The sequence below is a fragment of the Mauremys reevesii genome, linkage group 6 (genome assembly GCF_016161935.1).
Source record: "Mauremys reevesii isolate NIE-2019 linkage group 6, ASM1616193v1, whole genome shotgun sequence".
Classification (NCBI taxonomy): Eukaryota; Metazoa; Chordata; order Testudines; family Geoemydidae; genus Mauremys; species Mauremys reevesii.
In genome coordinates, this window is record NC_052628.1 from 23,881,641 (window position 1) to 23,894,723 (window position 13,083).

The window sequence follows — 13,083 nt, forward strand, 5'->3', positions numbered from 1 at the left end:
GAGTCCATGCAGTATGGAATTCACTTTTCCCCTTTGTCTGATTGGGTGTGTCTACACTGCAGCTGGGAGCATGCTTCCCAGCTCAGGTAGACAGACAAGTGCAAGCTCTGCTCAATCTAGTGTGCTAAAAAATAGCTGTATGAATGTTTTGGTGGCATAGGCTAGCCACGTGAACTCGGACCCAGGGGGTCAGGAAGGCTGGTATTTGGATGGCTAGTCTGTGCTGTCACCCGTGCTGCAATGGCCATGCTGCTATTTTTAGCACATGAGCTCAAGAGGAGCTAACTTGTGTCTGTCTACCTGGGCTGAGAGGCATTCTCCCAGCTGCACTGTCGATGTTCCCTTAGAGCTCAAGTAAGTTTATCCTGTCTCCTCTCATACATTTTTATCTGCCCTGAGATATGTTAGAGGGCACATTTTTATAGCTCAAAATAAGTTTTGCTGTTTTAAAAAATAGGCAACATTTTAATTTACACTAATAATATAGTTATATGTAATCACATGTAGTTACAGTTTCCATGGGATGCTCCATGTGGAAATAAGTAAGCACAAATCAAGTTTATATTTGAAGAGTGTGAAATACACTGTGACAATATCTATTTGTTAATAGACATAGGAAAAATAGCTTTATATTTTACCTGTAGTGTGATTGAATACATATTGTGTCTTTCAGTAGTGCTCAGAGGGAGAACTGGATGACATAAAAGATTGATAATGAAGTGTTTAACCTTTAGATTACAAGCGTGAATCTAGCCCAGGTCGTTGGAAGCCAAAACTTGTCCTCTTGAAGCTGTTTAATGGCCTGTCTTCTCAATAAGTCTTTTGAGAGAGTTAGAATTATCCAACCCTAATAAAATGTTCCGTTTTCTTAGTATCAACCACATCTGGGTCAACACTAGGGGTAGGTCTATACTTATCTGCCGGGTCAAGGCGTAGCGTTCAACTTCTCGGAGTTTGAACTATCGCGTCTAATCTAGATGCGATAGTTCAAACTCCGAACGCGCTCCTGTCGACTCCGGAACTCCACCACCGCGAACGGCGGTGGCGGAGTCAACGGGGGAGCTGTGGACTTCGATCCCGCGGCGTCTGGACAGGTAAGAAGTTCGAACTAAGGTAGTTCGACTTCAGCTACGCTATCCGCGTAGCTGAAGTCGCGTACCTTAGTTCGACCCCCCACCCTAGTATAGACTAGGCGTAGGAGTGCTTTGCTGGTATAGCTATACTAGTATACTGTACCAACAAAGTGCTCCTAGTTTGGACATAGCTCATACCAGCAAAACTACGCTTTTGCCAGTATTGATTATTCCAGCCCTCTGTCCTCTCACAAGCAGCAAAAATGCAGTTTTGCCTGTGTAACTGCATCTATGCGAGGCACTTCTGCCAGCACAGCTATGTCGGCCAGAGATTATACCTCATCACATCCTTGACTGATGTAGCTGTGCCAGCAAAAGTTTGAAGTATAGACCTGGCCCACATTTCTCATGGTTATTTTCCTCCCTTAAAACACTATGTAATTTGGTTTCTTAACTAAATGCCTATGAAATAAATCAAATAATTGTCAATGTGTTACTGAAAGTTTTAGCTCAATGTTGGTTTTTGGTAATAGGGAAGCAGTGTTGTCTAATATTTAAAGTAGGGGGCTGAAGTCAGGACTCCTGAGTTCTGCTCCTAACTCTGCCATTGACTTGTTTATTGCATTAGTCAAATTACTTAATTTCTCTGTAAAACGGATAAAAATGGGCTTACTGGTCTGTAAAATGCATAAAATAATACATGCCTATCTCAAATTGGTTTGAATGAGTTTTAATTAATAATGTTTGTAAAGACCTGTGATATCTTTGGATGAAATACAGCATTCTAGCAGTATTTATTTATTTGTGTATTTATCTTTTAAAAGATGAAATACAAGGCATAGTCACGAATTATTCTCTGATTTGTTTTTGATACAGAGTATGGTAGGGGAGTGGTGCCCACCTGAAGAGCACAGTGGAAGCAAACCTCCACCTAATAACAATATATTGGGTCATGTGGTTCATAGATTGATGGACATTGTCTACCCTCCAATGCCTGAACACCCACCACCTGTATTTCCTCCGTTTCCTATCCAGGGATGTGTTTTAGGAAAGCTTTTTAGTGGAAAAAGCACCTGTGTAAAGTTCTTGGAAGAAGGTAGAAGGTTTTTTTTCTGTAGACTTTTTTATTTTTTTGTTTGTTTGTTTACACTTTTTTAAGCCCCAGTCCTACAATGAGCTCTTTGTGGTCAGATCCCTGCACCTGCAGAGCTCGTTGCAAGATAGGTGCCTCAGATGCATCAGAACTTGCAAGGTCTGGCTCCATGGAATTTATTCTCTACCTTCCAAAGTAAAAGTTCCTGAATGTAAAAGTGTATTGTTAATTCATTGTACCTCATAAGTTTACTGCTTCAGAATTTATTAAGTAAAGAACTGTGAGAAATGTTTTCACAAAACTTCTCTGTAGATGGCTATAAAATGGTCAACAGACTAATTGCAGTTACCAATGTACATTGTACAGGCTGTAGTGTAGTGTTGGCGGGAACAAACTCCATTAAAAACCCAAACCAAAAGAAGTGTGCATTGCATTTAATAAAACTGCCTTGTCAGAATTAGTTTAATTGCATTTAATAATCTCTTTCCATTCTTTCCAAAATGGAAACCTATCACAATAATGTTTCTGTCTATTAGCTTGCAACATTCAGGTATTGTCTGTTGAAACTCTGGTCCAGGACAGCATCAAAGCTTTCCATGAGAGTGAAATGAAAAGTGAAAGCAGCTTGATTCCACGAGAAGCAGATGGTTCTGGGAAACAAAATGAAGTAAGTGCAAGTTTCATTTCAGATTTAACTGTTATAAGGAACAGCGAAGCAGGCTAGGGGGAAAGTATATTGGTCATGTTCCTTCCTCTTCTTTGAGATGAGTCAGGTATAGAAGACTTGCACAGGCAATCTTAATTCTGACATTTCCTAACTTTTGAGGGGTTGGCTTTGACACCTTAATAGTGTTTTTTTGGCGTTCTTTTTAGCATCACCAGACTCCTTGTCCCAATCTACTCCTTTTATTTCCCCATGTTCAGCTTTATCCCCTCTCTATTCAAAGCAGACTCCTTCCTGCTCCCTTTCTGTCTGGGTACCAGCAGGAGGGTCATAAAGAGCACAGGAGACACAGCCTCCTTGCTGTCAGTTCCAGGCCCCAGCCCTGTTACCCTGACTCAGAGCAGCAGTTACAGAGAAAGTACCTCGGTAGCCTTGTAGTATGCTCTGTTGTTCTGTGGGGATGGCACATGCACAGTCTGGTCAACACTGGGATTGTGAGAGGCTCAAGCATGCTCAGAGAAGAGGGAGTATTCTGAAGTTTTAACTGTTAAGCTCTAGCTAGTCTCTACTGAGCACACATGAACAGGTAATTTTTCAAAGGCTCATAATTTGACTAAATTTAGGTGGATTGTCACGGGGATGGAAAAAGGTCCACCGCACTCAGAAAGGTCACCGCTTTTCTAGATTTCAGGTCCCTGCTGCAAAGCATGAGGATGCCAGACCATTTCAAAGAAAAGGTCACCATAATTTTTTTAAAGGTCAACACAATGTATTTTTCCTTAACCTCAGTCTTGGAAACATCTGAACCCTTTTGTCTGAAATTTTCCCAAATACACCAAGCATAGAAAATTTCAGCCCAAATAGTTAAAGTTTGGAAAAGTTATAAGAAACTGAAAAAAGGCTGATAATGAGGAGTGTTGGGCAACCTTAGTAATAGGTGGTGATACCAGTCCTGCCTATAAGAAAGTCTTGTTAGTCCACATGGTGTGGAGCTGCCTAGTAATAATCACACATTAGGATGCTCTGTTAAGTAGGAGGAACCTTACACTGAATATAGGCATAGAAAGGAGTACAGACCCGATCATCCTTTATTATATTAATGCACTAAAATCTTGAGTCACTGGAGAAAGAGATTATTTTTAAGAACTGCAGTGACAGAAAAATAACTTAACCTCATACTGAAAGAGTAAATCAGCCCCATCTATAGCACTGTAGATTAATGTGTTGTTACCATGCAAGAGTACTCCCTTTGGATATAAGTAAAATGCCAGAATATTCCCTTTGTGCAGTGTGACAAAATGATGATTTCAACCTCAACTGCAAACCATTCTTAGATTATATAGGATTATATAGGACTGCAAACCATTCTTAGATTATATAGGACCTGATCCTGCTTCCATTGAAGTCAATGGCAAAATGCCCACTGACTTGAGTAGTGCAGGACCAGGACCATAGTGAATAAAGTGATCATTGCCTTCTAGCCTGCTCTGTTTACCTGAATTTGAGTAGTGTCATGAGTAAATAACAACCCTCTTTCCTGTTACTCCATCCCCAACTTTTCATTTGCTTTTAAGTTACCTTCAATATCAAAATACTACTTACACTCATATTCCAGGATGACATTAATAACTTTTTCTTACTGTTATGCACCTGATAGTCAGTTTATATATTTTTAAATAACTGAATATTCAATAAAATACTTTTAAAACATCAAAAAACTATCCTTGCTTAATGTTATGAAAACTAAGAAATGTGGTTTGTGATTGTTTAATTTATAAAAGGTCCTGAAGAGGCCGCCTTCAGCTTCAGCATCTCAGGTTTCTGAAACAGTGCCAAAGAGCATGTCACTTGATGGAACCAAAGGTAAAAATGTGTAGAGTTAATTAGATTTTTTTAAATAATTTTGATGGCTGGATTTGAATGGCAAAAAAGAGGATATCTCCATCCCCTGCTGATTTTTTGCTTATATGTTCTCGCAGGTGTTTGTTAGTGCCCACTACAGCTCATGCTTTGCAAAAGTTCCTATTATAACCCTTGTTTCCGCATACTCATAGTTTTCCAGAATGTTCACTCTGAGGTTGAAACTTTTTCAGCCTCCTTGTATTAGAATATGGTGGTTGAAAATAGTCTTTTCGCTTGGGCAGAAAATTTTAACCTCCCTTTTTTGAATATGACTCCAGCAAAAACTGTTTGAAGTTTGAAACCTGAAATTTGTCATGGACATATCCCCCACACCTGTGAACACATACACACATACCTAACTTCAGATACATGTGTAGTCTCGTGGAAATCAATGAGACTACTTGTGTGTGTAAACTCAAGCACATGCAGAAGTGTTTACAGAACTAAGCCATATTCCTTACTGACTATTTGTGGCATCACATAGTGTGAGGAGGATAAAAAAACCAAAATAGTAGTTATTTTATATTTGGAGAGTGACAACAATATGTTCGGTGCTTTATAGAGAGGTATGAAGACAAGAATCCTGCCCTGAAAAGCTTACAGTCCTGAAAACTCTTTCTCCTGTGTATAGTCCTTACTAATGCAAGTTGCCCTATTGAAGTCAGTTCTCAGGAGTAAAGTCTATTCATGTGAGTAAGAATTTGATGGATTGTCTCTAAATAAATAAATAAATAGACTGAAAAGGAGAAATTATAGTAAAATAGTAATGGATAACAAGCTCCTGGGGATAGTTTCTGTGCCTCCCCCTGTGTTCTGACCAATGCAGAGAACGCTGACAGTACTCACTAAATAAAAATATAATGTAATGATATTATGCATCCATAAGAATAAATGTTAATGTAATAAAAGTAATATTTGCTGATGTTTTGTTATTGCTAGGTAATGGTCTTCTTGGAAAAGAATCTTCTCATCAAGAAATGAAGTCAAGCGAGAGTAAGGATGAAGTATCCAAAGTATGTAAACTGACTTTGACTTCTACCATGTACAGATATATTAAATGTCTGTATATTAAACAAAACCAGTTAATAGTGCACTTTTCTCTTACTATTTTTAATTTATGGACCATGCCACAGGCTCGTATTTTATATAAATATGAAAAGTGATAACTTTACTCAAAGTAACTACACAAATTTAGGTTTGTTTTCTGTGTTGGCTTTGTCCTCTGTGTCATCAGAATTATCCACAAATACCTCTTCATCGCATATTTCCCATGCTTTTAAATCTGCTTATTACTATATCCAGAACATTCCCAGAATTTGTTACTATATTGGTCCTACCAATATTAAAATGTTTATTCCTTAGGGCTAGATTATGTTAGCCTTATACTAAGTAGTACCTTACTCAACAAACAGGATGTGGGAATATCCTGAAGACCTATAGAGAGCATGACTTTGGTTGCTATAAAAACTTCAGTCTTGATTATAATCTTACACTAGTGGAAATCAGGACTGGGCTCCACTGGAGTTAGTAGAGTTACATCAGTGTAAAACCAGAGTGAGATCCAAATCAGGCCTCTTAACTTTGAATTTCCTGATTTTTTTAAATGCTTCATTTTTCAACCTTAACATTGCCTAACATTAATTTTTGCATGTAATGACCAAGACCCTAGGCCAGTTTACACCTGCTGAGGATCTTGCCTTTATTAGTAATTGAATATGTGTTTTAAGTGTGCAGTGGAATGCATACACTTTAACAATTAGTGCTCTGAACTTCTTGAACATGATATTAGTACTACATAGCCTTTTAACTGTTCTTTTTCACAGCTATCTGTTCGTGCCTGTCTTGGTGCAGCATCAGAGAAATTGTTGAAGAAAGGAAAAAATATTCCTGATGAATTGCTAGTTGACATCATGGTGGAGGCTATTAAGTATGAAATAGTGTAGTTTGCTTTCAAACATAATTATATGCTAAATAATTATATATTTCTTAGGGGTAGATACTGCCATTCTTGCTCCTGGTGAATAATACCTGACTCCGCGAGTAGTCCCACTGAAATAGATGGAGCTACTCATGGAATAGTTTTCACCTCCTCTGAACGAATAGGCAAGTTGAGCAAGGCATGCACCTCCCTCTAGAAATCTGTTATTTACTACTGTAGTTCCGCATGTTGGCAGAGAACAGAAAATTGGCATCTTTTCTCATGGTACAAAGATCAGCCCACAGTGTTTGTTCCAGAAAATTGCAGTCTTTTTTTGTTTGTTTGTTTTTAGTCCTGTTTTCTGTGGTTTTCTGTTTGGAAAATCTTTTGATTTCTAGTGTTAATTTTAATGACATACATTGTTATTTTATAGAATTGTCATGGTATTTTGTTTTATCTAATTTCAAATCAGAGAATTATAGGAAAACTCTGTATTATAAATGTTAATATTAAGTTAAAGTAGTTTCTCTACATGTTTATACTTCCTTGTTTATGTTTAGACGAACACCACAGAAGAAGGGATGGGTCATGGATGGATTTCCAATGACAATAAACCAGGCAAAACTACTTGAAAAAGCACTTACAGGGAGTGATTCAGACAAAGCAGAAACAAAGGATGAGAAGTCTAAAAAGCCCTCCCTAGTTACAGACCCAGCAGCCCCAAAAGATCCACCTTTATCCCCACCTGCATTTGATTTTGCTCTGTTATTAGACATTTCAGACACCACAGTGCTGGAACGTGTGGCTGGCATGAAGGGTGAGTTATACTTCACTGCATATATTTTAAAAGCTTAGTGACACCCATATCATGATAAATTGGGAAATACAAAGTAGTTATGACACCAAGAGAGTTAAAGTCATTAATGTACTGCTTGGTTGCCATATCTTTACAACACCAAGGATCAGATTGGTTACATGTGAGGAGTTTGTGGGCTGAATTGTAAAATCACATATAAACTTACATAATTTTTATAACAAATACCAGAAACTCTTAAAAATGTACTTGTATCTTCCCTGACGATGATGGATAGGAATTGTGTGTCGTTTAGATTCGTCATCAGATTTGTTCTCTATGGCTAGGTCTACACTGGGGTGGGGGTGGGGGGGTCGACCTAAGATACGCAACTTCAGCTACAACAATAGCATAGCTGAAGTCTGCGTATCTTAGGTCGATTTACCTGGCTGTGAGGATTGCAACGAGTCGACTTTGCTTCTGCCTCTCGCCACGGTGGAGTTCTGGAGTCAACGGCAGAGCAATCGGGGATCGATTTTATCGTATCTACACTAGATGCGATAAATCAATCTCTGATAGATTGATCACTGCCCGCCGATTCGGCAGGTAGTGTAGATGTACCCTTAGTGCAGTTCTAAAAAGAGGGAAGCTATTGACTATATTTTAATATTTTTCAGGCTCCTTTTGGGCCTCTGACTTCAGATTGCATATTCCTGCTATAGTGTATAACTAAATATATATGACATACTAATCACACGCTAGTTACAGAAGTTATCTCAAGATTTACGAGAATGTCTCACAATAACTTATTCTCATTGGAGCAAAAAATCATTACTGACAAATTTCTCTAAATCTCACTAGATCTCATGGAGTTACTATACATCATTAGTGCAGGTACTTTCAAACTATTGTAGGTTTTTTTTCTTAATTTTCAAGATCTGCCTGCAGCCAAAAAATGCTGTGTTTGTTTGTTTGTTTGTTTGTTTAAATCTGCATTATGTTGGCACCAGCTGATGTGCCACATAATTTAATGAAGTGTCAAGTAGAAAAAATATAGGATACAGCAAGTGCAGAAATGTGACTAGTTAATTGTGCATGTGCAGACATCATTCTCTGAGGGCCGCATATTGCAATGATTGAAAACTAGGAGAGATTCAAAAGGGAGAAGAGGGAAGGTGTACACCCAAGCAAGTGGCACCACTACTCCCCACACTGATCACTGCCTTCAGTATGTATGTTCATTTACTCCTGTGAGGATGCAGGAATAATTGTTTTTGACAAAATAGCCAAAGCACATTGTATTATAGAGTAGAGTCAAAGATAAGGTGGGCACCAAATGGCCACCCCTACACTCCACTCAGACCACATCTTCTTTGTCACCTTATACATGATGGCTATGGAGGGACATATTATCTTGAAGAGAACCTATGTTGTCCAAACTGAAAGGAGAATGCCCCTTTAACGTCCAAAGAATGACATAGGGCTTGTCTTTACTGCCATAGTTACCTGAAGTTAGTATACTTGAGTTACTCCGCTCAGGCTACCCTATCTCTGAGTGAGATGGCCACACTGGGAAAGCACAGTGATTTGATTAGCAGCACTGAGTGATTGGATTAGCAGTAGATGAGTTGCTGTTACATGAGCTGCTGCATCCCTAAGGTGTTACTAGCTCAGGCACCAACATCACTTGAGCTTCAACCTATACCCTTTGACCAACTAGCTCAAGCTAGCTTAAAGCACCACTTAACTCTAGCTAGAGATTTTTGTGTGTGAACAGAAGGTGGGTTAAAGGTAAAACTTGAGTTACAACTAGAGCTAACAATGCAGTGAAGACAAGGTCTTAGAATTTTAGATTTGCAATTCTCAATAATTTAAAGGGATTGTGCTGCTAAAGCCCTTTGAAAATTTGACAGTAAATGCCATAGTCCCAGGAACCTAATGAGAATGTATTCCTAATAAAGTACTGTATTACCATCTCCTTTGTGTAGAATGTATGGAGCCAGTTTTAAAAATGAAGGAGTGAAGTAGCCAGTCAGTGTTTTCATTTTGATAAACTTTTTAACAGGAACACAGAACAAGTCTATGTAGTAACTTGTTTCAACAGTCTCTGGTATTTTCTACTCAACAGATAAATCAGGGTCATCACAGATTCAGCTGGAAGACAGTGATCAAGCTTCAGATCTTGAACTCAAAGAAAGAGAGAAGATCGATTTAGTCAGGGACCAGATACAACATAGGTTTGTTATATTTAGTACAGTAAGGCTCTACTTCAGCAGAGTAACTTTAAGCACATAGTAGTCAAAGCATACTTGACTTCTAATGACACCATTCATGTACTTAATGTTAAGGATGTCCTTAGGAAATTGCTGAAGTGGGGCCCAAGTAGGAATCCTCATTTATTGGTATAGTATAAATGATTCCCAAATAAATAATTCATATACTCTACTTTTCAAAGTCTTGAAAATATTATTTTTCAAATTCATATCAAAACAGCTATTTACATATTTATATTATGTGATGCATAAATGCATGTTGTGTCTAAATTTGGCCTAGGGTATTAGATTTCCAAAATTGGGCTTTCTTTTATCTTTCTCTTTTATTTTTTTTAATACAAAAATAGTACTATACTTTCTTTTAAAATCATTTGCACTAAATATTTAATTTTGTATAATAAGCAAATTTAAAGGGACAACAACCTGCATTTTAAAATTTGTAATTAGTTTATATTAATATATTAATAATTATTGATTTTTAATGATGATGTAACAGAAGATTAGTTTAACCTGTGACCTTATCTACACTGAGAGTTCTGCATCCAGAATATCTTCAGGATTGGCATTAGATTTAGATTGTACACTATGCTATTAAATGTGTTTGGGTTGGGAATAAGATTTTATTTTTCACTATTTGTTTTCACATTAACATTTTGTATTAACATTTTGATTTTAAAATTATACACTGATATGATTTCACAGGATTGCGGGCTTTCTAGACAACTGGCCAAAACTGGAGAAATGGTTTTCAGTGCAACAAAATATTCTAGTGAAAGTTAATGGTGAGACAGAAAAGAACCTTCTGTGTAAAAGGATAAAGGAAATCTTATTGGAGGAAATTGCTAAAAAAGAGAATAGAAGTAAGTTTTTGAATTCATGTTTTTCATATGGAAACTTTAATATTAAAATATATGGTTGGGTGTTTATAATTCAGAAGGGAGCTTAAAAAATCTCACTGCCACTGAAAGGTATAATGTTTTTGCAGGTTTGTGGAAAAGTGACACATTTTTCATTCTCACTGCAAATTTTTTTATATAGACAAAAACATTTTCTAACTATATATTTTATTGACAAAGATCCACATTACACTGCGGAGGCAAATAGATTTCCCCACATTAGGTGAAATTTTATTATTTTGCCCATGAAAAGCTATATTCACTTGCAGAAATGGCAAAACTTTGCTTTGGATCAGACTCACAAAAATACCAACGTCGGAATTTTGGTAGTTGTTCAGCTGTTGTATGTGTATTGATGTGTATATATGGATTATGTAAGCCTGGGCCAAATTCTGTTCCCAGACACACTGAATAACTTAACTGATGTTACTCTAGTTTTACAATGGTATACGTGAGAGAAAAAATTGTCAAGTTATGTTTAATTTAAAAGGGCATATTTTCAGCAAGTCTATAAATATACGGCTTGTGCAAAGGCAAATGAATGCACCCATTTTAAATGTAGCTTTCTTTTAATGCTAATCCATTTAAATACATAAAACAAAAGAAAAACATATTTGTAAATAATCTTCAAGATTTATTGGTTCAAAATTAATAATATGTTTACAGTACCTCTTTTATTAGATTATGTGTTTTATTGAAATTATGTTGAAGGAAAAGAACTGGAAAAAAAAGAAGCTGAGAAAAAGCAAGAAGTTCCTACCCCTTTGCCACAAGCTGAGACACTAACAGTTCTAGCAGATAAAAATAAGGAAACCGAATCTCCTTCTCAAGATAAGGAGCCTATGCCTGCAAAGTCCAAATCAGCCAAAGGTTTGTCAGCCATAACAAACTTATTTATAGAGCTCTTTCTTAGATGTTTGGAACAGATCCTGGGAAATAATAAATATTTTCAGTGTATTTCAAAAAAAGATTAACTAGAGCATATTTCCTGTTAAATAATTGTCCCAAACCTCTGAACAGCCTGTCTACCTTTTCCAATTATATGAGTCAGTTTCACAGCTTCTCACAGATACTTTGAGAAGAGGTTCTAAAATGTTCAAAAGGAGCTGTCCAGCAGGTATAATTTACTTCCTTGAGGTAACTGTGTATTAATTTCAGCCTTCCTTCCTGTGTTTAACTCAGAGCTAGTACCCTCGCCATCTGAGACAGCGCAATGTATATACAGGAAAGACCAAGTTTTCATTATCAACATACTAATATACCAATTTCTCTCTAATGCTAACACTTCAGAAATGCTGGTAACTCTGCATCTTAAAGGTGTCTCTGTTGTGTGCCTTTGTGGTTTTTTTAAAACTTTCCCTAGAGCTACCCAAAAAATCAGAATCCTTTAAGGACAAAAAGGTAATGAAAGATGAAGCACCCAAGGGAAAAGATGCAGCAAATAAACCAGGTGAAGTACACTTTTGCATTTTTTTTTTTTACTGTTTTGGTAATTAACATAAGGATGTATAGTTCTTACTTACCTTCCATTCCTCTCTTTAAAAATAGTGTTGATAAAAGTTAATTAGGATGCAAGGCACACTGAGATATGGACAATTTGGTGTAGTATACCAACAAAGGGAGATTCAGCCACTTCGTGATGAATTCTTGTAAATGTCACACATGACAGATAATTGGATAAACGTTTCCAAGCAATCACGTGGTTGGCTTCGTCTTCTGCATTTATGTGCATGCACTTTGGTGTGAAAGCCCAGCCCCACTGAAGTCAATAGCAAAACTCTCATTGATTTGAGAGGAGCAAGGATTTCACACTTGGAGTCTGGAGGTGCTGCAGAGCACTCAGACCCGGTGGGGCAGTAATCGTTTGGGTCAGTCAGCAACAAGCAATTCAGGGTTTGTGTTGATGAATTCCAAAAGGAGTCCAGTCCTGTTCTCATAGGCTAGAGGGATGATATGAGCAAAGCAGGGATATGCGTGTAGGGCTATTAAGTGAGGGGAGCACTGGGAGGAGCTTCAGGGCATTGACAGGGACATCACAATGATATCCTTCGAGTACTTTATTTGGTCATCAGCTTATCTGCTTTCTGTCATACTAAGTCAGTGCTTTCAGAAGCAGCTGTTCCTTTGGGGAATACTAGTTATGCTATTATTGGATGTACAGATTTGTCACAGCTATGAGGCAGTGAACCAAGATATGTCTTCACTAAAAATTTAAACAAAAAGAATGGGACCATTGTATAGCATTTTTAAATGAGCTTATTGTACACAACATGACCCATTCAATTCTCTACTCAGTATAGCCAGTATTTTACCATACCTTGTGTTCTTGTCTAACTGCTCCCAGAGCAAAATTATTTGGCTGGATCCCCCTCCTAAAGTAGTACAAAGGTGGAGTGCAGGTGACAATTGCAAATCTTGCCGCACTTATAGTTCCTATGAATGGTTTTCTTAAGTAGTTTTCCACATTTTCC

General features: G+C 37.4%; 1 protein-coding gene across 13 annotated transcripts in view; it reads left to right on the forward strand.

Moving 5' to 3' along the window:
- Window positions 1-13,083, forward strand: part of SPEF2 (sperm flagellar 2) — a 146,420-nt gene that overhangs the window by 46,331 nt on the left and 87,006 nt on the right. For 12 of the 13 annotated variants that reach the window (XM_039542950.1, XM_039542947.1, XM_039542948.1 and 9 more), the window contains 10 exons: window positions 1,950-2,169; window positions 2,703-2,833; window positions 4,612-4,693; window positions 5,672-5,745; window positions 6,556-6,659; window positions 7,211-7,467; window positions 9,572-9,680; window positions 10,419-10,576; window positions 11,324-11,482; window positions 11,976-12,062. In XM_039542950.1, coding sequence (XP_039398884.1) covers window positions 1,950-2,169; window positions 2,703-2,833; window positions 4,612-4,693; window positions 5,672-5,745; window positions 6,556-6,659; window positions 7,211-7,467; window positions 9,572-9,680; window positions 10,419-10,576; window positions 11,324-11,482; window positions 11,976-12,062 — 1,381 coding nt within the window. The remainder of the gene's footprint in view (window positions 1-1,949; window positions 2,170-2,702; window positions 2,834-4,611; window positions 4,694-5,671; window positions 5,746-6,555; window positions 6,660-7,210; window positions 7,468-9,571; window positions 9,681-10,418; window positions 10,577-11,323; window positions 11,483-11,975; window positions 12,063-13,083) is intronic. The other variant, XM_039542949.1, reaches the window with a different exon arrangement.